Consider the following 27544-nt stretch of genomic DNA (forward strand, 5'->3'; position numbering starts at 1 on the left):
AACAGTTCATGGGCTCTTTTATTTTGTAAAACCAAAGCTTACAGATTCTTAACTCATAATCATTCAGAGAGACACCCATAAAAAGTGTATTAATAAAAACTGACTTCCAGGCCTCTAATTTTTTTCAAACATAAGGTTCAACAAAAGATACCAAATGTTTACATTACAGTCTTGTCACCTTACACACATCATAAAAATTGAACACATCCAGTAACTTCAGACGTACCATTTAAAACATACCAGTAAGTGCTCCAGTTTTCTGTACCATACAACTTTATTTCAAATTCACATCTTTCTAGGCAATGTATCCAAAATATTTGACTCAGGCATATGCTTAGACTGTAAATATCTTGTAACAGAGTCTTTCCCATCTCAAAAAACCCCATTAAATTTTAGCTCATGTTATAAAAAGTAACCCTGTGGAATGTGACAAGTCGTAATTGTGAAATCAAAGTGCTTTAGTTCCATAGCGCAGACAGACACGAGTAGTTATCTAGTGATTCCTCAGTACATCTCAAACACCAAGAGATGTTTGCTCTGTTGCACCCCACCTTGCAAAGACCTTTGGACCATTGTGGTGAAATTTCATTAATTGACAGGTGAACAGTATCAGTGGACCAACAATTTCACTTTGATACATCAAGGAATGAGTTATAAATGAGGCATCTTTTTCCTATTTTTCAAGTTCCCTTAATAATTACCAAAGTTCTACTGTATTACGCAAGATTATGTTCCAGTTAAGTCTCTTCAAATCCAAGGTGTGCTATATTCAAAACCCTCAAATTATTCCCCCAGAACCCAACATCTATCTAAACTTCATTATTTTTGTGCAATTCTTTGCTATTTCCATGTGAAGAGATAAACACTTCACCCAACAGCTTGTATGAAACAACTATAAACTCTCAAAGCAGAAAAGTTACTTTAATAAGGTCTGGACATTGGTAGTTGCATGGAATATGTTCTCAATTAAGCTCACGTTGCAAGCATTCAGTCAGAAAACCTCCTTCCTAAAGAAGTCTAAAAAGTGATTTATCTTCCAGAGAGAAGGAAGTTTAAGACTTAGGCATTTAATTTTCTTTTCTGTTGCAACGGAATTAGCTCTATGCTATAATTTGTATGATTGGTCCCTCCCTCTATTTCAGACACCCCACTTTTATAGAGGTGTACAGCTTAAATGGGAAGGGCCAAGGGAAAATTTCTGGTCCCATCCCACAGATCCACAGATGTAAAGAAAAAGTGCTTTGCAAGACTGATTTTATCCATCACATTTGTGGCAACCAACCCAAAAAGAAGGCACGTAAAATCTATATCAATATAGCTTATAAGTTATAAACTAAAGCTGAACCTCTGTATAATTTCTAGTCTTTTTGCACAAAAGTAATGACCAGCACCTACACAGAGATTTAATTTTTTTAAATGTAACTTTTCCCAGAAATAGTTAAAGTGTCGCTTGCATGCCTATGCAAACACTGCCATTTATTAGCTTTGACACAAAGTGCAGAAACTGGTAAGTTATCTGCATGGGAAGTCTAAAGCCAATGCATTGGCAGAACTTCCTTCCCCTGTTGCTACAAGAAATGTAAGCCACCAGCAAGAACCACAGACAACCGTTACCTTGGAAGTGCACAACTCCCAGCAGCAGCTCCCCTGTGAGGTGTTCTACAGCTTGTGGCATGCATTTAATCAGTGTCTCGAATTTGGATTTTAACATGTCAAAGCCTATCTACTTTTGGTTAACTCCTGGCCAGACGTGCACATGCATTCTAGGAAGCCAACTCAAATAGTGCTTTGACAAATGTTGCATTGAAACAGGCCAAACCTTAACAACACAGATGAGCCGCTACCTTGAGCAGCATTCAGGATCCAGGGTCAGCTCAATACCTCAATTCTTAAAGAAAGCTGAATACGGATACAAATCTACCTGCTAGATTTCACTGGAATTGCTATCTTTAAAGCAGACAAACAAGATTCAAGGTTTCCGAAAGCTTTAGCAGACGGATAGGCTCATCAATCAGATTAAGACTTACTATGTTGTTAAACAACAGTTCAAAGCCTTGGCTATCACTTCTCTAGACATACAGGTTTAAAAGAACTCAAAAACCATTGCCATCAATTAACTAGATTATGATATGCAATTATACTGCTTCACTCAGAATGATAAACAAGGATAGAGTTTCAGAATTCTAGTTTTTCACTCCGTGTGTGAATTCACACACCTTCTTTTTTTTTCCCCCCCTCTTTTTTATTTTTCTCTCCATTTCTGCACAAAGTCAGTTGAAAGGACTGGCACACAAGTTGCTAGTGAATGCAGACATGTACAGGACCATATTAGAGTTTCATGAAGATTTCATGCAACGGTGTCTTGCTCTTTTATTCTAAAAGAGAACAACTTTCACAGGTAACACATACAACACAATTGTCTGATTTTAAATGTAGTGAGTTACACAAAGAATATTAAGAGGAATTGACCAGACTTAATAACTGAAACTGCGCTAGGTCTGGCACTTGAGAATTCACAGTGATTAAAATAAAATTGCTTTGCCTAAGACAAAACATAAGATAACAAATATATAAAAACTCTTTGCTTCTATTATCTTGAATTAGTATTCCAACAGCAATAAGCAAGCTCAGTAGTACCTCAGACAACAGAGACTTCTGCACATGGTTAACTTTATTCATTGTTTGCAGTGCAATTTTTTTTTTTTTTAAATATATTCATGATGTCAAATCAGGTAATTTTCAATGCATAAAGTCAACAGGCTCAAGTCTTTGATGGCTCAAAGCTTGGGTTCTGACAGGAAACCACTCTCTATCATCTCATTTTGGGTACCCAACTCCACACTGTGCTGGTGGTATTGCTGTTAAATGGAAACTTAAGGTATACTTGCATATTACTGAGGTGTTCTGACACAGCAAGTCGTTTGCCAGTAGTTTATAGTACCAGGTGATAATACAAGAGTAAAGCATTTGCCCTTTTCTTTCCCCCTCAACTCGCTAATCCTAGTAGATCCACTAACACCGGTTTACGATACTGAAGCCTGCTTTTAGAGAGAAAGGAGCACAGCTTTTAAACACCCCAGCGTTTCTCAGCCCATCTGCTGGCTCTTATTTCAGCACCGAGGGCCCGGCCAAAGCAGCTGCTCTTGGGAGCTGTGAGCTCCCAGAGCCCCGCTGACCCACTGGGCTCACTGACACCACTGAATTGAGAGTTAAAGCAAGATACTCAGAACCCATTTGGCTGGAATCCACGAGTGTAGATGAGCACCCACTAGGACCTGCCTCACCTTCTGTGCTACACCTTAGGGCACTTTGGTCCATGCACCCACCTCCCAGACCTCCTGCTCCACAGCCTTATCCAAAAACATTGGACTTTGGCCTGAGCTTGAACGATGTTTTGAGGGATTTCTCCTCATGCTCTTCTTCCTCGGTGTCACCACGAAAGGAGGGCGTGTTGTGGATGATCTGAGTCCTGAAGCGGATCTTATTAAGCCGAGGCTTCATCCGTCCACTGCCGGAGGCTTTCCTGGTCATCTCCTTGCCCTTTCCCGGCATTGCTGCCCCGTCGGTGCCCTCAGCTTCCTCCCCAGTGCTGTGATGGTGGTGGGAGAGCCGGTAGCTCATGAGGTTGGACGGCAACACCTTGGACAGCCTCCAGCGCCCGCTCCCATTGCCAGCATTCCCTTCCTCCTCCTCCTCCTCCTCTAGGGCCCCCACGAGGCTCCGCATGTCCCCCGAGGTGCTGTGGTGCAGGTACTGCGCAGCCTTGCGCCCGCTGTAGTCGCGGATGTCCACGTCGGCGTCGTAGGCACCCACGAGCAGCTTCACCACCTCGGCGTGGCCGTGCATGGCGGCGATGTGCAGCGCCGTGTGCCCGCCGCTCGTGCGGGCGTTGATGTCCACGGGCAGCCGGTGCCGCTGGGCGAAGTTGACCAGCGTGGCCAGCAGCTCCTGCCGCCCGTGCTTGGCGGCCCAGTGCAGCACCGTGAAGCCGGTGATGAAGTCTCGCTTGCAGAGCAGCGCCGGTTCGCAGCTCAGCAGCCCCTCCAGGCTCTCCCACCGCCCGTCCGAGGCCGACAGCATCCAGGCGTGCTCCAGGGGGTCCAGGGCCACGGCGCCGGTGGTGCTCCCCTCGTCCTCGGCGGAGGACGACGCCACCGAGGCGCTGTCCGAGTCGCGGCCGCGGCCCCCGCCGGGGAGGGCGCCGCGCTTCAGCTGGGGGGAGCCGCCCCGCGCCGCCTCCCGCAGGCTCCGGCGGCCGCCGCTCTGCGCCACCGCCCCGGGGGCACCCTCGGCCGCCGCCGCCTCCTCTGCTGGTGGGGGGGGCTGCCCTGGGCCCTCCGCTGCCGCGCTCTCTTCGCCACCGCCTCCACCGCGCCCGGGCCGTGGCCCCCGGCGGGAGCCCCTCCGCTGGCCCCCGGCCGCCGCCGTGTTCGGCCGGGGCGGCTCTCCCCGCCGCCCCGCGGGCTGCGGGCGGCTGCCGGCATCCTCGCCCGCTGCCGGCGGCGGCGGCGCCTCCTCAGCGCCCGCCCGCGGCGAGGGCGGCGGGCTCGACCGCTCCGCGCTGTTTCTCACCGCCGGCGGCAGCTCCTGCTCCCCGGGGGTCGCGGGGGCGGCGGTGGGGGGCCCCGGGGCGCAGTACCGGCGGCGGAGGTGCACGTACTTGACTCCGGTGCCGGGCTCTTGGCGCACAGTGGCCACGGCGTTGACCAGCTCCTTGAAACGGTGCCGGGCGGCGGCGCGGCGGGCGGGCTCCGCGGGGCTCAGCCAGTCCCGGAAATGCTCCAGCAGCTCCGCGTTGCGCGCCCGCCCGCCCCGCGCCACCAGGAACCGCACCACTGACTCCTGCTGCAGCTCCGCCGGCTCCGCCATCGCCGCCGCTACCCCATCGCGCCGCGCCGCTCCTCCGGCTGCTGCTGATGCCGGTGGTGGCGCGGGCGCGGCAGAGCCGTCGCTGCCCTCGCCCCTCCTCCCGGCGGCTGCATGCTCGGCAATCACTGCCGCGGCAGCGACACCGCGCCGCCCTCCGGCCGGGAGGCGCCGCCACTAATGCCCGCCTCGGCGGCGGAGCCGGGACCGCATCCCCGCCCCGCGCTCCTCCTCGCCGCGTGGCTTTCGCCCCTCGGCGGCCGCTCTGGCCGAGTTTTCCCCTTCATCCCTGCTTTCCTCACTTCTTCCCTGCCCCGCCTGGTGAGGCTATGGCTGCTTCCGATGCCGGTCGGCACCCGGTAAGGCCCCTCCGCGGTGTGGGGAGCGGATGGTGAGCAGCCCCATGAGCTGGGGGTCACCCCGGCGCGGCTGAGGGCACGGATGGGACCGGGAGGGGAAGGAGAGCGGCGGTAGCTCTGTGCCAAGAGGTGGAAGTGCTGCCCGAACTGAGCTGCCCTCTCCGTGGGGGGCCAGGGGCTGCCCCGCGTCCGTGCCGGGCGCTGGTGAGGGCTGCGTCAGGGCGGGGATCGGGAGTGCGCGGGAAATGCATCCCCCCTCCGCATGCCGCGTAGTTCCTGGAGCTGCCAGGCTTTTAGAACACTTGTTGACAGAATGCGCTCCTGTGGCGCATCGCATATTTCAAGTAATAAGTTGAATCTTGGCTATTGAAGAATTGTTTCTGCGTCATGGCAGAGCTGTCAGCTTTATGCTCTGAGGACGTCGAGCCCATCCACGCGTCAGTGCTGGAGCGTTAATTCCCTAATGCCCACACCTGTTCATGGTACTGGAAAACTCAGGGCGCTGAAACAGTCCCATTTGGGGTGCCCATGGGCACGTCAGTGTGTTGATGTCCACCCTCGGGGCTGATGCCCAGGCATCTTTTCCCAGGGCTTCCATGCAGCCTGCGTAGCCACCCGGGGCTGGCGAGACCCTCTCCTCCTGCCTTGGCACACACTGATTACTTTTTTCTTCAGGTTTTGAAGGGCAAATGTCAGTCATCTCTACCAGCTCAGTTGAAAGCTAGCTTTTTGCCTGGACTGCCAGTCTGGTTCTGCAGAGGCTTATGCAGACAGATGCTTGTAGTCTTGAGACCCAGGTTTTGCTGTGGAATGGCCCTGTGTTGTGCAGTTTTAGTCAGAAAGATGTGGCAAATTTAAAAGATAACTAATTTTTTTAGTTTCTTCTGCAAGAAAGAATAGTTTTTAAATGTTATGCTGTCTCAAGCAATGATTTTTCTTTGCATGCTGTTTTTAATGGGCAAGATGACTATATATACCAAAATACTTGATTAAATCATAGAATTGTAGAATGGTTTGGGTTGGAAGGGACTTCAAAGATCATCTAGTTCCAGTCCCCCTGCTGTGGGCAGGGACAGCTCCCACTACATCAGGTTGCTCAGAGCCACATCCAGCGTAATGAATCTTCAGAAATCCAGATGCATTAGCTATGCTACTAGCCTTTTAAAAAGGCAGTGAGGGAAGGAGCGAGATGTATTTAGACCATCTCAGGCTATCTATATTACATGCTATTTTGTTGAGAGTGTCAATTCTGAGGAAGCAGTGAGAAACAGGAAGTATTTATGGGAATATTGCAGCTTTGCTAGCATCAAGATGATAAGGTTTGAGTTATTCACTGAATAAAGTTCAATGAGATGCTATCTTCAAGCATAATTAAGCTGCTCCATGCAACAGATACTAATTTGAAGAGACTAGCTAGTAAGGTAACTTAATTGCTTTCAGTATGATCTACAGTTCATACTTTAGGGTAGATTTCTTACTATAGTGTAGTAGCTTTAGATTAGATATGAGGAAGAAATACTTAATTGTGATGGTGGTGAGGCACTGGAATAGGTTGCCCAGAGAAGCTGCAGATGCTCCATCCCTGGAAGTGTTCCAGGCCAAGTTGGAGCATCCAGGGACTTGGAGCAACCTGGTCTAGTGGAAGATGTCCTGGAATACTCTTTAAGGTCCCTTCCAACGAAAACCATTCTATGATTCTATGATTTTTGAATTACCACCATTTTTCTAATCTAGCAATACACTAGTAACTCGTTTTTCAACTACACGATGTATTATTTCTTTTGGAAGTGGTAGGAATGCAGTATGTGGTCAGTTCGTGGATTTAATTTCTTTGTGTATTCATTAGATGGTAGCAGATGAAGCTGTATGAGGTGCTGAGGTTAGAGACAAACACATGATGCCCTTGGAAAATTTCAGAAGGAAAAACGTAGGCTACTGCTTTTCTATTAAGAGACTGCTGTCATGTGGAACAGGTTTACACAGTGACTCTTCTGTAAGGAAGGTGGAGGTGTTGTCCTAAATGAGGGCTCACTTCCTTGTGTGCAGAGCCAATTTACACACTAAGACAGGGTACTTCTATTTCTTTATTCTTGTTTGTGCAAAGTAGGGAGCTAGGTGATAATGCAAAAGTGCTAGGCCCCAGTCATCAAAACCCTGCACCATTTACACATTTTAGGAAACAAAGAAATTACTGTTCATTGGCTACATGGTTTTCTTAATTAGTGGTCTACTTTCTATCATTAAATTATTCTCTCGTTTCTCATGCTAATTAGTCCACAGTCCTTCTCTTTTGAGTTCATGGGTTTCTTGAGTCAGTGGGATGTGAGTTGGTGGTCACAATTTCCCCCAGCCAGAATTACCTTTTGCCTGACTAGAGCTGTTTTCAGCAGAGTTGCTGAGTTGGCTTTGTTAGTTTCTTCCTTATATTGGGAATTCTGCCAAATGTCCTTGTGGCCTGTAAATTCTGCATTCTTAGTGTCCACTATCAGCAACATATCCTTCTCCCCTCACACTAGGTCTGAGATCATTCAGGTGTGTCAAGCCCTAAATCTTAGCAAGGTGATTCTACCAACAAGTAATTTATCTTTGTAACATCTGGACTTCAGAAGGAAATAAAGTTCTTTCTGCTAGGGTCTTTTCTTGGAGAGTGACAAATGGCTGTGCAGGGGTTTTGAGAGTAGGCTAGCGTGGTTTGGGTTTAGGCTATTGACAGAAAAATGAAAGGCCTCCCTTCTACAGTCATGCTAAGCCTCTTACGCTGGCTTTTCGGTGTGGAAGTGTCAGAGACTGAAACGGTTAATGATTTATGCATCCTAGGAGACTTTTGCAGGCTTTTGACTCGCATTATACCTCGGATGGACAGTTGAGCCCATCCCTCTCTCCAGTAAAGAGCCAAGTTTGCAGGCTTTTGACTTGCATTATGCCTCTGATGAGCAATTGGGCCCCTCCCTCCCTCCACTGCTGAAGGTGTGAAGCCCTGAAAAGGCAAGAAGCCCAGCTCGCAGGCTTTTGACTGTTGATACCTCTGATGAGCAATCGGGCCCCTCCCTCCCTCTGCCAATCTTGAAAGGCGGGAACCAGGCCAGACGCAGAAACTCTTGCGCAGGGCCCAGGAAGAGGTTAGAGGCTTGAGGCATGGCCCGTGACACTGACCATGGATATAATAACTCATAACTTCTTGGAGTGTGGGGGCTTCCCTCCTTCACCCCCAGCAGATCAAGGCCACCACTTCAACTGACAGACATGGAAGCTGCAACTACCAAGTTTCATCGCTGGACCCCGTGGGCAGTGGCTATATACATCTGTCCACTCAGCTTTTCTTTCCCTTACTCTTATCCTGTCTTTCTCTCCCCTATGCATTTTATCCCCCCCCAAAGGTTATCTCTATGTCACATTGTTATACAACAGCACCGAAAATGCTAGCATACCTGTTGATGCAAAATTGTCCCCTATGCATTTTCTCCCCGTCCAAAGGTTATCTCTATGCCACATTGTTATATGACAACACCCGAAATGCTAGCATGCCTGTTGATACAAAATTGTTAAAATAAACCTTATCAATATATGTTTTCAGACACCGATTATTCAGTGTCGTTTCACTCTAATCCACCCCAAGGGAATTATTGATAAGAACCTGGGTTACTCCCTTCCCCTTTTTCTGGGGCGGGTGGTAACAGGAGGCTGTCTTTTATTGGTGGCAATAGAGCTGTGTAACTAGAGTTCTTAGATGTGCTCCCACTGTCTCAGATACATTTGTCTTTAAAGGGACAGGATACTGACAGTTTTCGGTGTTTCTCATCACTTTTTAATAGTAATTTCCTTCTGGTAGAATACCTTGAGAAATTTCACTTTCAGACATGCTTTGAAGGTACGTTTATTTTTTTCATAGCCCAAAGATGTTATATTTTCCCTTTAAATTCTTCACTTTGTGTGCACAGTCTCCTTTCTGTTAGTCTAAAATGGGATTACCAGATTATAATAGTCTAAAATGAGAGTTGGTGCAGTTGGTGCAGTGCAGTCTGTAGTCCCACACAAGGGAATCCTGTGCAAATGAAGAAGAGGATGAGTATTTACTGTGAGTAATGTCCGTATCCTTTAAGCTACAGGAATTCTGAGACTTGCTATGCATACCTGTTAAAAAAGGTAGCACTTTTATGGGCTTCTAAGTGTTAAATTAAAAAATTTCCTACTGTTCACCGTGTGCGTGTTTCCAGGAACCAGTAATGGTTTCCCATTCCATGTGGGTCGAAAATATAAGAGAAAAAATAGCATGGACCTGTTACCATTTACACTTTTGATATGGTAAGTTTGTTTGAAAATACAGTTAGTTTGTATGAACCAAGATATTTCCTTTTAGTCTTATGTGTTTTTAGTATGCTCAGTGCCTTGATGTCCTTAATTTCTAGGAGCAAACCAATTGGGATCTGTTTTCTCTCTATGGTTTGCAGTTTACATTTTCAGTTGGACTTGTCTGCTTTATTTCATTCATGTAAATTTCAGTTTTCTCAAATCATGGAATAAAGTTGATTTGACAGATTTTTTTTTTTTTTCAGACTTTGGCTTTTCTTCATTGCATGTAAATCACAAGGAGTGAGTTCCAGCTTACAGTAGAGTTAATTTGTTGCAATTGCTAATTGCTTTGCAAACCGCTTCATTAACGTATTTTTAAATTATTTTTATGTAGCAAAATGATGACTATCGAACTTTATCCTTGTCTGCGCACGTTGGGTTTGATAGTTTACCTGACCAGCTGATTAAGAAATCCATCAAGCAGGGCTTCTCTTTCAACATTCTTTGCATTGGTGAGTAGCATCTGGGTGCTTTAAGGCTTTAGTAATATACCCGTCCTTAGGAAGTGACTGAAATTTAAATCCACTTGTGGTGTTAAATAGTTTCTTTAATGTTAAGCCTGAACTATAGTTCTGTCCCTTTCCCCAGCTTTGCTTATTTGTATCCATTCTTTGGTTTTATATTTAGCATTTTTGTAAACAATGTGAAGACCAAAAATGTTGAAAATGGGTGCCATGAGTTTATTGGTTTATCAGCAGTTTTTTGGATTCTTCTGAGTAAACTGGACTACACTTGTAATGAAGAGCTTCAGATTAAAAAAAATCCTAAAATTCCAAGGTGGTGTTACTGAAATGTTTGTATACTTATAAAATATTTGCTCTAGTATTTTACCCTTATTCATAAAAACCCTTTGTTGAACCTTGTTTTTTCACAGCTAGCTATGTAGCTTCTTAAAACCTGTAGGAAATTAGTTCACACATTTAAAGGAACCAAAGTGTCAAGAGACTGTTCTGCTTATTACTCATTAGCTGGTAACTTACCCTAATATGTAGGATGAAAAAAAATAAGTAAAAGATATTTAGTGGTCATTAAAGGAATGCAGGAATGCATTTTGCTTGGAGAAATCAGTTGAGAAGCTTTTGTGTAAATTTGTTGAGTTTCTGTGATAGCACTTTCTGTGCTTACTGTGTATTTACTTGATGTGCAAAATATCTGCCCCAACCCTTCTGTTGAACTTCAGGAGAAACTGGAATTGGGAAATCAGCCTTGATAAACAGTTTGTTTAACAGCAATTTTGAGGACCCTCCATCAACACATTTTCTGCCAAGAGTACAACTTAGAACCCAGACTTATGAACTTCAGGAGAGTAATGTTCTTTTGAAGCTGACCGTTGTAAATACAGTGGGATTTGGTGACCAGATGAACAAAGGAGATAGGTAAGTGCCTTTGTGTCCCCGTGTTATGAAGAAGTTTTGCTCTTAACTGCAAGTTGGTTTATCTTTGGGCTTTGTAGTAAGTATTTGGCTTACATATGTTCTAAATATATCATTAACTGTTTTCACTGTGTACCAAAGTAAACATGTTTTTCTTTTCATGTAGGAAATTCCTTTATAAGTCAGATGAAATCTGCCCCTTTATTTGTGATGTATTCTTTTATAAATGTTTGTACATACAACATGCAGTAGTTTCTTTTGGGGTGGAGGAAAGCAGGGAGGTCAAAGAAAGGCTTTTTAAACAGCCAAGCAGTACTGTAGATTAAATCTATAGGGTTTTTAACAATTTGATTGGAACGTGTTGAAGACCTTAAACTGGAAGTAACATCATGTGGATTACTGAAGGCCTTTGTTCTTTATATTGGATGGCTTAGTTGGCAATGTAGAGGTAGTGCACTGGTGCCTTTTAGAACTTTTTTTGAGTCTCTGCTTTTATGAGTTGAAGATTTTACAGTACTGAGCTGTCTCAGCAGATGTTGTTTCCTTCACCCTAATTGTACAGAATTTATGCTATTTGAGTGCCTAAATGGTGGCAATAATAAATGAAGGTCGGAACGTGGCATTAAGATTGTCATGAGAGCGATGGCTTATGATATGACTGGATAATAGCTACTGCTAGTGACTTGGATGAATGAGATGCAGGTACATGTTAGTATAGCTATTAGAGGGTTTGATGTGCGGTATAGGAGCTGCCTTTTCACTGTTCTTTTAGTTTTGTGTGTAACAGCTGCTTTTGAATTTTGATAGCATTGATCTGGTTTATAAACTTTGTGTAGCAGCAGAAATGTAAGGGTGCGCTGCTTCTACATCTAGCAACAGTTTCTTTTTGAAAGCAGATTATAGTCTGGTTTTAAGTAGGATACTTAGACTGTACTTGCTCAGATTTATATTATTCTTTTACATTTCTCATTTTCAGTTTTTGTCTATTGTTTAAGAGCTCTGTCATGTGCAGTACTTTAGAAGATAAAGTTCATCCTATTTCTTGATACTGTTAGTTGCATATTTTTTCTTTCCTTGAATTGTACCTAAGAGATTTTTGTGTCTTCCTTATATCTAAGAGTTCTGCATTTGCACAGCTTGATGACAGAAATTTATAAACATCACTTGAGAAGATCAGCTGTAATCATAATTAACTTCGTGTACCTTTTTTCACTAATGGTAGCTAGGAAATGTTTTATCTGTACTAGATACATAATTTTTTTTTGAGTAGCTTTTCAGAAATTAAGATTAGTCTGTGCATTTAATTTTCTGCTCTGCTTGAGCAGCCTTTTGACACATAAAGCAAAAATCCATAAAACAATGCAAGAGGAATTCCCCTCTTAGTTTGGTTCTGTTTAGGAGTAGCTAATCTTTGGTTTTTAAATTTTATTTCCTACAGCTATCAGCCAGTAGTGGATTATATAGATGCACAATTTGAAGCCTATCTCCAGGAAGAACTGAAAATTATACGTTCTTTATTTAGCTACCATGATACTCGCATCCATGTCTGCCTCTATCTCATCTCACCTACAGGCCGTTCCCTAAAAACCCTAGATTTGTTAACCATGAGAAGCCTAGACAGTAAGGTAAGACTTTGAAACAGAGTTCCAAGAGTTTGTCTTAATTTCTGAAGCATCTTGGAGCTTTCAGGTCCACTACCACCTTTCAGTTCTGTATCTGAGTGTTTGGTTTTGAAGTGTTTTTTTGGGTGCTGGTGTACCTTAAGTTCAGAATAAATTGTCTCCGCAAGTAGCTTGCAGTTCGTCACTTGTTTATTTGTAAGTCAAAAGGAGAGAGACATCCAGCAAAAACATTAAAAAAAGTACAAGGTTTAGAAAAATAGTAAAAAAAGTAGAACCACACCAACTTTAAAACTGTAAACATCATATGGAGATTGGATAGGGTACCTTCCATGAGTGCTGTGGTATTTCTAATAAAGGTTGTTTCTAGTTCTTGGGCTGCTGGAAAGTTGGCATATAAAAAGCTTTGCAGTGCTATGAAGATCTTTGTTATAGATAACTGAAGAGGCATCTGCCACAAACAGAATACCCTGCCAATGTGGTTTTTCGAAGATAGGCTGCAGTAGTGTTTTAATATGTTTATTTGTTTAGAAAGCTTTAAAACAGAAGTTTCCAGTGTAATTACTTGCACTTTCTAAATCCTTAACTTTCTTCCTGTAATAGGGCCGTGTGAACTAGATGAAGCTAAATGTTTAACCTATTTTAAGAAACCTTACATCATTTGGATTCAATTTGTTGAAATGTTGAGACATTTGAAAATTTAAATGCGTCTTCTGTGCCTTTAGTCCTTTCCTTTGCGCTTTAATAGAGCCCGTCCTTGCTAAGTATTCTTCCTGCGTTTTCTTGTTCTTGAGATATTTCTCTGAGATAATAAGGATTAAATCAGCTGTCTAGTCCACATTTGTGATGATGAGCATGTTTGGGATTTTTTTAAATTTTGTTTGTGGATGTATTTTGCATTTTGAACTCTCTCAATAGCGCAGAGCAAGTGGAGGGAAGGTATGGTGGTACAAAGGTAGGGGATAGTGGGATCACTTCTGTGTGCTATGTTGTTGGTTTATGCCAGATTTAAATGTTTATGAAACTACTGTAGAAAATAGGACAATCTCAAGGACCATGTTCTACACTGAGTTTTGAAGTTGGAGTTTGTGTTTAACCTCAAAAATACTTGTTTTCTAGGTTGTGCCCTCTCCCTTTAAAACAGTGTTTCTTTCAAAAGAAAAGACTGTAGATCCATGAGTCTCAGCATCCTGAGTAAATATTTCCATCAGAATAAACTAAAAGTAATTCTTCTTTGGGGAATTTTGGCTTCTAGCCACCTACTATAACTATTTTTAGTTCTGCTTTGGCACAAAGAGAACATGAACCACATGGAAGTTCATTATTTTATCCCTTTGTAATGGATTCTACTTTCTGATCTTACTACTGAAATACACACAGAAAAAGTATATTCTTTAACTGCATATAAAGTATATACTTCAACTGTAGCTTGGTTTCCATCTTATTGAGGAACATAGTTGTGGTGCTTTTAGTACTGCATTTTCCTATGCCAATTAGGAATTTGGGATTGCGTAGAATGTGGAAATCCCTGGGTGCGTTTTCTGAGTACAGGATTCCCTAAAGAGCAGATGGTACAGCCACATCAAAAGCTGCCTTCAGTTTCTTCCTAAAGCCACCAGAGTGTACGCTGTGTGCTTTTGTTATGGTCTGCCTGGTTTTACAAAACAAGACTAGATTCCACAGCTCAGAGGTAGAGAGAGCTCTTGGAATAGGATAAGGTCATTGTGTACTCTCTAATCGTGGGAGCAAAAAACCAGAGTATCTGTGGTCAATTAATTTTTTTCCAATTATAAATTGGATGACTGGCTAAGAATTTGGACTGTAGCTTTTAGACATTGAAAAATCCTGTAGTTTTGCTTAGGATGCAATCACTACAGACCAACCAGGTTTCATTCACAGATTAAGGGAATCTTTTTCTGTAGCCTTTCGTGCTGGGAATAGTGATTATTCAACTAAGAGATATGCAGTTTTAATTAATTCTAATGGAATTGTGTACAGGTTACATTCAAGTCAATAAATTACATGAGTCTACTTTGTGGCGTTTGAGTTTGGTTTTTTTTTTCCTTCTGAAAGACTCTTTGGAAATTTTTATGTTGATTCATAGAGGTACTCTTAAATCAGCTTACTCTTGCAACCAGTAATGATTTCAAAAATATTTTTTTTTCCCTTTGTTGCTTATCTAAAACATAAAATGTATGTGTTTAAATTTTAATGCAATGGCTGTGATGTAACATCAATGTTGACAGCTGTAATCACAGTTTGTGAGGATTTTGCTTTTCTTTCGTTACTGATTTCAGTAGTCTTTCTCTGCTATTCATTTTCTAAGTAATTCTCTCCTAATTAACAAGTACTTGAAAAACTTTGCTGTTGAAAATACAGAATATAGGTTAATTTGATTCTCAGGACTCTGTTCCATCCATTTTTAGAGCTGTATTATAGAAAACCTAAATTGATGTCCCTCAGCTAATTTGATGCAAGCTGTGAATTACTCCTAGCTGTGCTTACTTATTAAAAACATATATTCCAACATTTTATTTGACTTTAGATATTTTACTCAATAGATGCTTAGGTTGCATAGGTTACACAGTTAAGGACTGTCATCATGCAGTCTGAGAAGTCATACTTTGGAGTTGGCTTGCTCCCTTTTCATTTGGACATTTTGCTTAGGACAGAAGTCTTATTTGAAAAATAGCCATTTTGAATCTGTTCTTGAGTTTCCATGCTTAGGCATTTTCATTCAGACAGAATAATCAAAAGAATAGAAAATGTGTGGGTTTTTATTTTTTTTTCTCTCCTTCCATTTTGCATCTGTGATCAAAGAACTCTGTAAAAACTCTCATCTTCTGAAATCTGGGAGAATTATTTGTATTGTTCTTCCAAAATATTTGGATATTAGCATTCATTATTTGTATCTAGTCCTGAAAAATGTATGTTTTGGGAGCGGTGTCAGGATTTAAAAAAAAAAGTAGCATCTGCTACTGTCCTGAGTTACTGCCATAGGTATTTTAGGAAATAGGGCAGATTAGTAGAACTGAATTTTGAGTTCTGAATAATTAGTGTAAAGTCTGGTGAGCAAGATTCTTCAGTCTTTGTCATTCCTCTGCTCACATCACATACTTGAGAAAGTCTTTGCTGCAGTGGTGAGGTGAAGAAGATGATGTTTTAGCTGAAAGGAACCCAAGGAAGAGGCTCAGGGGTAGACAGGGTTTGATAGCCAGCTTCCTTTTCTTTGTGAAGGTAAACTCTCAGCTTTCATTTAACACCTTAACCATATCCCCTGGTGCTATAAACTAGAACAATCTGGTTTTTTAGTAGAAATATAAATAATGACATTTAGTTAATGAGTAGGCATTGCTGTTCTTTTGAGTACTTCACTGTATGAGACCTTCTTCCTTGTTCTTTTCTAATATTCAATTAATTTTAAGGAAGACTATTCAGTAATCTGTTGCTATTTTGTTAAATTATACCCATGAACATATTTTTAATGGTTTGTGAAGCTTTGATGTCAAGTGATGGAAAAGTTTGGGCTGGGGGAGAAATTAAAGAGCTTATCAGAAAACAATTTAAGTTACAAAAGTTGCCGCCTTAATATTGAAGTCTCACACATTTCATATAATTTATATCATTAATAGGTGAACATTATACCAGTTATAGGCAAAGCAGACAGCATTTCTAAAACTGAGCTTCAGGAGTTCAAGAGCAAAATAATGAGTGAATTAGTTAGTAATGGCATCCAGATATACCAGTTTCCAACTGATGACGAAACTGTTTCTGAAATTAATACCATCACGAATGTAAGTAAATGACAAAAACATTTATGTTTCAGTGCTAAGGCATCACTCTCTAATGTTGATTAATGGAATTTCTTTCACCCTTATCTTGAAGTTTATAAGTTTGTATGTCATGAGTTTGTTTTTCTCACCTTAAAAAGCTCATACATTTTGGCTTTTTCCTTCCCTACTTGCAAATCTCCCTGCCCCTCTGCAGTTGATAGCACTTGGTTTTTCTTTTCTGGCTCAGCAACAGAAAAGAAGTTCTCATGCATAAATATTTTTTCTAATTTCTGAATAATTGATATATAATTACTGTTATGGACAGACAGATTGACTTTGCCCTTTTCCTCAGCAAATACAGCTTTACATCTGTTAGAGAAGATACTTAGGTGCCTTGTGTCTACAATCTTCTCTGGTCTTTATCCCAGCAAGTCTTCTGCATGCATTTTTTTCCTTTATTTCCTTTAGTACTTTCATTTGAAATTAGGACAGATTTTCTCTGGGAATGAAAAAGTCAGATATAATTCTGGCTTATTTTCTTATTGTCCTTTCGCATCCTCCCAGGAGTAGCTGCCAGCTTCAGCTAAGCTTCTGAGGCTAAATGACTGTGTTTTGAGCACTCTGCATTTGTTTATGTGCAAGTGTTTGTAGATGCACGTGAACATATGTTTGTGTGTACCGGGGTTTGAAAGCAGGGAGCAGGAGCTGGTGTGCTGGAGTGCATGGCTCTGCATCCCAGCCTCTGTTACTTGGCCAGGCAGTGACCGTGTGCAGCTCTCGGTCAGTGACAGGTCCTTCTGCTGTGGGGAAAGGTGGTGAGCTCTTACTTACCTCTTCCGTGCTCTGTTAGTGATGTGTTTTCCAGGTAATGATTTTTTTAGTTTGGTCAGTTGTTGTGGGTCAGCACACAGACAGTCAGCCATCTGGGCAGCTCACAGCAGTAACTATGCCATGGATTCCAACCTGTGATTGGAATGACCGTTAATGGGGATATGAATTCTGACTGAATGCGAATCATGTGTTCTAGAGCAGCTTTCTGTTTGCTAACGATGCTCTTCCTAATGCAGGATGTAGTCAGCTGCCTTTGCCATTGGGGCAGACCTGCTGAATCAGGTCCAACCTGTTGTTCACCAGGTCATTGTCCCCACATCTTATTCTGCAAAGTGCCTTGCCAGACAGTTGGCCCTCAGCGTGTGCTGGGGCATGGGGTTGTTCCTCCTGACGTGCAGGGCTTGCCATTGCTCGCATTGCCACTTCATGAGATACCAGTTGGCCCATTTTCCAGCCTGTCGAGGTTCCCCTGAATTGGCAGCACACCCATCTGGGTCTGTAAACCACTCCTCCTGCTTTTGTTATTGTAGCTTGACTTTTGTATCAGTAGATAGTGAGTAGCTACTGATCTCTTCAAAGTGGTTTTTGGTTTGAAATTGCCTGTTGGATTTTCCTGAAGTGGTGTTTTTCCCCCTAATTTATTTCTGAAGTGTTTTTCCATTGTGGCATAAGAATACTGAGAGATAAGACTTTATTGGTATGACTCTTACAGGGTAATTTGCCTTTTGCCGTAGTAGGAAGTATGGAAAAGGTGAATATTGGAAACAAAATGGTGAGAGCTCGTCAGTACCCTTGGGGCATTGTAAAAGGTAAATGAATTCTCAGAGGTGTTTTTATGAGATTTTTGTTGTTGTTGTTGAAATATAAAATTCATCAGTAATACAAGGGGCTGTTCCACTGATGCCATGCTGATTGTATTTTGGATCAACAGCTTAAGAAGTTTAGCAATTAATATTTGAGGTGTGCACTAACTAGTAGTTTTATCAACACTGATACATCCTTGGAATCAAAGTATGACATGGTGTATGTAGTATTTGGGTAGGGTGGTATGGTGACAGTTCCTCTAGCACTACCAAATTTCAAACTTTATGATTGTCAATAAAGAAGGGGGTAAAATAGAAGAAATGTCGTGTTGTTCAGCTCAAACAGGAAATCAGGACATATTGAAACATGTTCACCAGTACTTACGGTTCTTCTTGTATATTAGAAATTATAAGGAAATATGAGGTATAATAAACAATGCTATACCTTTTTCTAGAATTATGTTTAGTAAACAAAATAAATGAATCTCAGTGCTGTTTGAAATGTATTTTGACTACTTTACTACTCGTGCATAATAATAAAATCTTTTTCTTTTTACTGATTAGTGGAAAATGAGAGCCACTGTGACACTGTAAAGCTTCGCAAGATGCTTTGCACAAATATGGAAGACTTAAGAGAGAAGACTCATGCACAACATTATGAGTTGTACAGACGCTGCAGACTGGAAGAGATGGGTTTCGGAGACATTGGCCCTGAGACCAAACCAGTCAGGTAAAGGACTTCATGTGCAGCACTTGCTTTCAGCATCCATTCACTTCACATTTGACTGTATCAACCCAATACAGAGCAGTGATCATACACAAAACAGGTTTTCTGTGAGGGAAAGAAAAGTTTGGGTTTTTTTAAATCAAAGGATGTAGCTGTTCATTCAGTTATCTTCATGGAGAAGTATATGGGATTAAATGAGCATTACTTCTAAAGACATGCAAGCCAGATGTATTTTGAAATCCTTCTCTTTTATAATAAACCCGAGGATTTTAGTTTTTCTCAGGAAGAATGTCTGTTTTCTTCAGGTACATGTACTTTATGAATTTTTCAATTATTTTCATTGTGTATAAGTATTCTGTTTTACTTTCTTTTTTAAGAATGTCTGATTCTGAATATGGTTCGGTTGAACTCAAGGTTCAGAAGGAACTGAAATAAAAACTTTTTCAAAATCAGTGGTTACACTGTTGGCTTCCCACATTATCTACCATAATAACAAATCTCTAGCATTTTCAGGTCAAGAAATTTCTTGCTAAACTGTAGGGAGTTAAAAGAGGATTCCAAAGGAAAGTTAAGCAACGGGTTAGAGACAGTTTTTTTGTGTAGTAAAGTTACTTTCTGCAGGAAGCATTTAAAATTTCTATATCCAATTTGTTTAATCTTTTTTTCCCAATTCTGTTGTCTTCCAGCTTCCTTTTTTTTTCTTTTATGCACGGGACTATATTTTGTAATTGATCAGAATCCTGATGGGGAAGAACTGGTGCTTCAGTTGTTGTTCATGGTTTACTGAAGTGCTGTTATTGCATAGTCATGATGGGAAATACTGACTTAAAGCAGGCATGAAAACTGAATAATACTTTGCAGTAAGAAGAGTTTCTAATGATTGGAAGCTACTGGTTTGTTTATTTGTTGTTTTACTTAGTTATCAGAGTGTCTTTACCCATTCTGTTCTGGTAAAAATAAATGTCTTCCTTCCAAACAGTTGGGTTTAGGGGCTTAAATTCTTTGCTTTCACCTGTTCTTTGTACAGAAGTTTTAAGTAAATTGCAGTTACTGTAACTTGTAGAAATGGAGCAGTATTTCTTTGACTTTGACTAGGTCTAGTTTATATATTGATCAAACAATACTGATTAAGTAAGATTAATGTAGCCAAGGAAGATGCTGGATGTGGACAGTTTTTTCTGAAGTCTTAATGTCAAGGCGCATTTGCAGATTAGTTAATTTAGATGATCTTGACCTGTCCGTGACTCACAGTAATCTCTTGAATATTCTCTTGACTTAACAAGAAAGGAATACATCCTTTTCATAGAGAACCAAAGGTGAAAGAGGTTTAAAACCAACTGAAATTAACCATAGACTTTTATTTGGTTTAAGTTTAAGAATGTACATTAACATTCTTCGTCCAGGGGAAGTTTTTTTTTGAGATTTGTTCCTGGCAATATTGACTGCAGTACCTTTGACTTTTCTGAACTTGAATGTCACAATGTACAGCCATCTCAAGAAAGAAGTTAAATTATAAAAAGTATCATCCACAGAAGTATTTTCTTTGTAAAACCCCTACACAGTTTGCATTTTACTAATGGTCTAAAATGGTAGGTTTGTATCAGAATGTGCTGGTATTTTACACTGCAGAAGCTGGTTTAGAAATCGATCACTTCATGGATATACAGACGAGCTGAGTTCCCTCTGGTGTGTAGTTTTTATGTGTGGCCCACTAAATGTCAGGTTTGTTGAGAGATTTTTGACAAGAAAGTACATTTAATAATTAGTTTTGGTAAACCGGATCTATTGAAAATGTCATTGTTTTGAAAGGATGAGAATAGATATTCCACAAGAATTTAGAAAAACAAACTTTTTGCCAGGTTTACTGCAGCAGGAAGAGAAAAGCATGATTAGGGTGGGTGTGTTTGTCCCTCAATTGTGTGGCATAGTGAACGACACTGAGGTCTGAAAGAGAAGGTGTTTGGTGTTTTGGGAGAGATGTTTTATGATACCATAAAAAAGGAAGAGAATTTAGGGGATGTGTGTGCTGTGTAATTAGCAGACTAACGCAGCCTTACCAAGAAGGTGTTTTATAAAGCTACTGAGGAAGCAATAAAAAGTGTCATCCTCAGTGTAGACATAGAAAATGTCTTCTTACTAGAGGAAGTTTAGTGCTTCCTGTTTTGATGACTTGTACATTTATACATCTTTCAGAATAGGGACTATCCAGTTGTTCTAGGCAAAAATGTGTTATTAAATTGTTATCCTCTTTGTCCTTAAAGATGTTTACAGTATATACAGTTGGATTCTAAGAGCTGTAGTTTCAAAGTTGAATTAATATTGCATAGCAGCATATGCCTGATGATTAAAATTTTATGCTGCTTGTGTAAATAATGATCAAAGTGCATGTTGAGAAGTCATATTTTGTGCCTGTGATGTAGCTGCCTACATATTAAATTTGATAATCTGAATTGGGTTATTTGATGTTAATTTAGAAAACTTTTGCTAGGCTTGAATAATTGGCTATTTGTAGCATTTGAACATCGACACTTTGAGTAGATGACATGCCTTACCTTTTAGCATGTTGTGAAGCTGCCTGTGACATTCCTCTACCACTCTTGGATTTAGAAGTACTGCAGTAGTTTATTCATCCAAATTTGTATGCCACTGCAAAGCAAATCCAGTAATTCTTGGGTGTTCAGCTACCTTGTGAGGTAGGTTGTGGGCAGACATCTGTAAAGGCTTTCACTCACATGTGAAAAAACATGTTGGCAAGCTTTTTTTTTAATGGGAGATGTAGAAAGAGATAGATTCAGCACAGAACAGAAAAATATGTTTGCATTGCTATTACTAGGTGTGAGAAGGGAAAATAAAAGTAGTAATAGTCTGAAGTGACTGTTTTGTGTACACTTTTAAAATGCCTATTCCCTAATCCTATATTTTTTGTGAAGCTCTTTCATAATAGCTTTTTAATTTGTTTATTTGCAATTGCCTTCTAAGAATGAGTTAATGAAATCAATGGATAGCAGAGTGTTTGTGGTATGGTTTATGCATTTTATGCAATATCTGTTGGATATAAAATCCAGGAAGTGGATTTTTTTGTATTTTTTTTTTAATACTTAAAATTGGGATTTGTATTTCTTTGTTGTTGAAAAGGAAATATAGGCTATTTTTTGTTTGTGGATGGTCTAGTACTGCCTTTTCAATGGTCCAGTTATGTCCATTAGGAACATGAATTCCTACTTTCAGGTCATTCTTGGTGAGAGATATTTGCTGAGATGTTTTGAATGGAAAAATTGGCAATAGTTGAAAACAGAAATCTGGACATGAAGAGCGCTTCCAGCAAAAAAAAATATATTCACACACATAGTTACATTAGGTGTTTGGAAGGAAGGAGAGGATTAGTAGTTTTGAAGCTGGACATTTTGTTAAGTCCATTTTTCAATCTAAGCTAAGTTGTTTCCTACAAGGACTTTCTTGATTTGAAAGAAGAAAACTAATAGACCAGAGTCTGTTGAAAAAAGCTGAGGATTGATATTCAGGCTGTGTGCTTGCATTTAGATTCTCTGATGTTAATCTTTCTCTGGTTCAGTTGTTTTTCTGTCATCATAATTACAATTGTTTCTTCATCATAATTGCAATTAAACATAATTGTAACATAAGCACCTCGTTTGCTCAATATGCGAGGAATCATATATTCTGTACTTTATTCCTCCCTGAAATTGGGATATTCAGACCTTGCAGTTCTTGAACTTATGTTTCAGTCTGTTTTGAAGATGATGACAGAAAAGCAGGAAGGATCCAGTAATATGAATAAAGTTTATGTGTAGAGGAACATTTATGTGTCTTTTCTAAGAAAAGAAGTCTAATATCTGAAAGGCTATTAGACTTTTTCCTTAAGAAGTCACTTGGGAATGGAGTTCATCTGACCAGCTGCAGACCTTTGCATTTGAGCTCAATATTTTAACCGTCTCAAGGTGAGATTGAACTACATCCAAAATACCTATTTTTCATGCCTCCACTGGGAAAATGGTAATTATTTAGATCTACCACAACCTTAGTGTTGCTTAATATCAGTTTAAGTAGTTAGGTAGTCAAGGCATCACACTAGAAATACCTGCCACTAGTTAACCTTTAATTTTTTTTTTTTAGTGTTTTTTTTGTTTGGTTGGTTGGATTTTTTTTAGTTTTTCAGATATACCTTAATTGATAGTCTAATGTTATACAAAAAGTTACAAGTGTTACTTTCAAATTTGAAAGCTTTAAAAAAATTATCAGAACAAACTGTAAAGTAGTATGTAAATACCTGTGTTGTTCAAAGTGCACAAACATTGTGTTCCACTGGGAGTTGAATTCACTTCATAGTCTTTATTTATGAACATAACCTGTTTGATTTGCATCTTCAGGCTTCCATGCTTTCAGTCTTATGCAGACAGAGAAACTGTATGTCACAGCTATGCTTCTTCAGAAAGGTAGGTGGTAGTGCTGGTATCTATGATTAGTTTAGACTTTATTCACAATCCCTTCCTCCAAAACCTCAATAAAAATGCATTAGTTAAATAATTAGCTATAACATTTAGATTTTGCAAGTGTCTTTGTACAGAGTATAAAATTCTGGAGGTCTAACAGAGAAGAATGAGAGAACCTGTGGAGTTGATTTTCATAATGTTCTAAATGAGAAGCAGTGAAGCCAGTCCTCAGATAAACTGAAAAGTGTTTTGCTATGAGTAATGGATGAAGTAGTGTTGAAAGGATTGGCTTAAGATGTGGTGAACTATTTCCCCCTCCTCCCCAAACCTCCTAAAACCAAAGACTGTTTGGGTCATTATGTTGCTGATCTGCCAAATGCAGAAGAAGAAATTTTGTTTTAGTTTTGTCTTTGTGATTTCCAGAACAACTCAGTCCAGGGGGAGGGGGCATTTCATAGGATCATAGAATGGTTTGGGTTGAAAGGGTCCTCAAAGACCATCTAGTTCCAACCCCCCTGCCATGGGCAGGGACACCTCCCACTAGACCAGGTTGCTCAGAGCCCCATCCAACCTGGCCTTTAACACTTCCAGGAATGGGGCATCCACAACCACCCTCACAGTAAATTTAAATATTCACTTAATTTCTTCTCTTCCTTCTACACATAATTTGATAACTTAGTAAATCCAGTGTCTTCAAAGATAATCTTTTACTAATTTCAAGACAAAATTGCTTTTACCTGGTAAAGTAACCCAGGTTGAGTCTAAAGACTCAACATGAAGGTCCACATGAAGAAATGAAGGTGTCATTATAGCACGTTAGCTCAGTCTAGCACTTGCTCTAGCAGCTGTATTGCACCTACAGGCAGCATATTTGCTGGCAGAAGTGACACTGGGTGCAAAAGTGTGTATAGTGTGAGACTGCTGGCACTTGAAAAACCTGTGCTGTAGCTTTATTGTCTAAACTTAAAGATTCTGTGAATTGATGTATCTGTATGAAAACCGTGCCCCCATGTCAAATGATAGATAGATTTTAGAATTTCGGGATGACCCAATTTACTTCACAGCTGGTTAAACCCCCCCCCAAAAAAAAACAAATAAAAAAACAAAGGGGTGATTGTTCTGAGTTTATTTTGTTGCTGTGTAGTGCTCAAATAAGATAGAATAGGAAGAGCAGCTCTGACCTTGATAACTTACAAACATTGTCTGCATGTGCAATTTCAAGATGATTCTTCTCTCTCTCTTTAGATGATATTTTGAATACAAATAAGAAACTTTAGGACTGTGAAACTGGCCAGTCATCATAAATTTAAATATAGGAGGGAGCTGTTAAAGCTTACTGTTGCTCTAAATAATTAACTTTTTAAATGCCCTTTTTCGTAAGTCTTTCCATCTATAAACTTTTTAAATAGAAACAGTAAAAGGTAAGACAAAATCTGATACATAAGTATGGATGTGTATTAAAAATATAAACCAAAATTAAATATTTTACATACATACCTATTTATTTTACGTCAGAGTGGAAGGCATGAGATACCTTGCAAAGGACAGTGACTGATGTTAGCTGAAAAGGGCTCACTAGTCAGTACTCATGAAGTGTTAGAAGAGACGAATGGTGTAACAGAAACAAAGAGCTTGAACATTGTTCATGTTTTGATCTGTTCATAAGCCCTATGTCCTAGAAGATAATGGGCGGTGCTTTTGAGTTTCTCGTAACCATTAGCACAGCTACCATCCACCAATTCTGCCTCTCTGGAATCCTGTGATTTAGAAAAGTTTGTGTTAAATATTTTGGTGGAAGAACTTGTGTCATTAAGCAGTTTTGCTTTTCAAAGGCAGTGTGCACTTTGGTGTATGAGATACATCTGTGGAAAAGCTCCATTCATGTTTCATTCAAAAGCTGAACACTTTCTGCCAGCACTGGGTGATAGCAGTGGTAGTATAGACCTCACACCTCTAATAGTTTATTTGTATGAATAAATTACCAGCATCTTTTAATTTGACATGATATGCTTTACCACAAAAAAAGTATCTCAATTTCAAGTGCCTGTTGTTTGGACAAAAAACATTATCTTGTGTACTAAAAGGAAAGGGAGGCATAGATTTAAAAGTAAAGAAGTGGTTTAGTTACTTGCTGATTTCTTCTATTGCCAGATATTTACTCAATGATCTGAACTAATTTACACCTCCTGTATAATTTCAAATATAAATATGCATGTATGCGGTATATTTGCTTCTGAGAGAGGGGATTCAGGAAAACGAAGCAGTCTTGAGGTTTTCCAACACACATGTTGGAACTAAAAAACACACTGTTTTTTTCATGTTGAACTACTTAGGAAATTGTTTTTATTCTATATTAATATAACTGCCATATTTAAATTTTGACATTACACAAAGAGAGTGCTATATAGTTTGAAGATCCTGTTATTGTCTTTAATTTTCATATCGGAAGAATAATTTTTTTAGTTGTGTTAATGCTCCAGATTAACTGCTTTCTTAAGTTCCTACTTTAAGACTGAGGTTTTACAATGCAGAAGTTTTGGGGGATTTTTCTGGCAATTTCAGTGTTTCATTAGTAAGCAACTTAAAGGAGAAACTTATGCATGTTGGAGTCAGGAAGGTATAACTCAAGACTTTAGAACATTAGATGCCTAAAGTGCTGTATTTACTTCGAAATGTAAATTGCCCAGGAGCAGTTAGCATAAATAATCTTACTCAGAGTTGTTTACATAAATAAAAAAATAGTAATAAGAGATGCTTGCTTCTGTTCAGGTTTGTTTATGAATTTTTATGTGGGAAGCTGTAGAAATTAATATTTCAGATGAATATTAATTGTTTAAATGATTTTTTAGATTGTTAGTTTTCCATATTGAATAAAGCAACATGCTGGAAACTTGCTTGTTTTTGGACTTCAGTCTACAGGAAGCCTCCGAGGCAAAGAGGCATAAATTCTACCTTGAACTGCAAAGAAAAGAGGAGGAGATTAAAAAACGATTTGTGCAGAGAGTGAAGGAGAAAGCAGCAATGTTGAAAGAGGCAGAGCAAAAGGTAAGCATGCCTGTCTATCTTGTTTGCTGAGCTTTGGAACAGTTAAGTTCTTAACAAGCTCACTGGTTGATGTTTATAATTTCCTAATATTTTGAGGACAGTAACGCTTTAAATCAAAAGCAGATTGATTACACAGATTGCTTGGTTTAGCAGATTGATTAGACACAAGCAAACAAAAGAATATGTCTTAGGAGGAGCAGCTGAGGGATTGTTTAGCCTGAAGTAAAGGAGGCTCAGGGGAGACTTTATTGCTCTTTACAACTACCTGAAAAGAGGTTATAGTGAAATAGGGATTGGTCTCTTCTGCCAAGTGACAAGACGAGAGGAATTGGCCTCAGGTTGCGTCAGGGGAGGTTTAGATTGGATATTAGGAAAAATGTCTTCACTGAAGGGGTGGTCAAGCACTGGAACAGGCTGCCCAGGGCAGTGGTGGAGTCACCATCGCTGGAGGTATTTAAAAGACCTTGTAGGTGTGGCACTTGGGGCTATGGTTTAGTGGTGGACTTGGCAGCACTGGGTTAATGGTTGAACTCGATTTTAAGGATCATTTTCAACGTAAATGATTATATCATTCTATAAATGGCAATCGTTTTTTGAAAGGAGGAAGCTTACGGTCTAATGGCTTTGGTGGATAGCAGGGCCAGGTCTATAGAGTAGGAGTTGATATGGTGAAGTAGAAGAGTGATGAATATAATAGTTGTGTTTCTTTGTCTTCTGTAGCAGTATGCTGAGAAACATTGGTAATCTGTAGCAGCACACTAGGTACTTTTCATGCTTAGATTGCTCTGTAAAAACAAAGATTTTAGGAAAAAATGCCATGCGTTGTTTTTTCGGAGAGTGGGCTATGTGTGTTTTTATGACTTCCAGATTCAGTTATTAAATCTAAGGTCAACCTTCCTGTTGATGGTGGTGTTTTTATTGGTTTGATTTGGTTCTGGTTTTAAAATCTCATCTGTTCCCAGCTGCCTTAAGACTACTGGGAGATGTGGAATATTTCTTGGATATGTTGTTGAAGATTTAGTCCTGTCAAGCTGGACTAGCAAAACAGAATCTTCTCATCTACTTTCTGTCAGACTCTATCATGGTCATGCCTATTTATATTAAAATACTGGTTTAATTGAAATTTAGAACCTGTGCATTTTTATTAGTGTTCTTTTCTGTACATCAGTTTCCCAACAAAGCTGCAGCAGTTTTTTTGAGGTGTTCAGATGCATGTTTTAAATAAGAAGGCTTAATATTTGCTTTCCAAATCTGTCGAGATCCCCATGCTACTTGTGGAGAAAAAAAAATCAAATTCAGTCCTTCTCAGTATGAGGCTATCCAATTGGAAGAATACTTGTCCATGTTCAA

At 40.2% G+C, this 27544-nt stretch overlaps 2 protein-coding genes across 3 annotated transcripts in view; one reads left to right on the plus strand and one right to left on the minus strand.

Moving 5' to 3' along the window:
- SOWAHC (sosondowah ankyrin repeat domain family member C) lies at positions 1 to 5415 on the minus strand. Its single transcript, XM_032679534.1, has one exon. It carries the CDS (start codon positions 4867 to 4869, stop codon positions 3352 to 3354), a length of 1518 nt encoding a protein of 505 aa, XP_032535425.1. The 5' UTR covers positions 4870 to 5415; the 3' UTR covers positions 1 to 3351.
- The window catches only part of SEPTIN10 (septin 10), a 26077-nt gene continuing 3434 nt past the window's right edge, over positions 4902 to 27544 (plus strand). The window contains exons 1-9 of one of the 2 annotated variants that reach the window (XM_032679532.1): positions 4902 to 5225; positions 9910 to 10027; positions 10756 to 10951; positions 12387 to 12573; positions 16200 to 16361; positions 17884 to 17980; positions 18539 to 18704; positions 23087 to 23152; positions 26062 to 26194. In XM_032679532.1, the coding sequence (XP_032535423.1) occupies positions 4917 to 5225; positions 9910 to 10027; positions 10756 to 10951; positions 12387 to 12573; positions 16200 to 16361; positions 17884 to 17980; positions 18539 to 18704; positions 23087 to 23152; positions 26062 to 26194 (1434 nt within the window). In that variant the 5' untranslated portion in view covers positions 4902 to 4916. The remainder of the gene's footprint in view (positions 5226 to 9909; positions 10028 to 10755; positions 10952 to 12386; positions 12574 to 16199; positions 16362 to 17883; positions 17981 to 18538; positions 18705 to 23086; positions 23153 to 26061; positions 26195 to 27544) is intronic. The other variant, XM_032679533.1, reaches the window with a different exon arrangement.

Source organism: Chiroxiphia lanceolata, chromosome 2 (assembly GCF_009829145.1).
Source record: "Chiroxiphia lanceolata isolate bChiLan1 chromosome 2, bChiLan1.pri, whole genome shotgun sequence".
Classification (NCBI taxonomy): domain Eukaryota; kingdom Metazoa; phylum Chordata; class Aves; order Passeriformes; family Pipridae; genus Chiroxiphia; species Chiroxiphia lanceolata.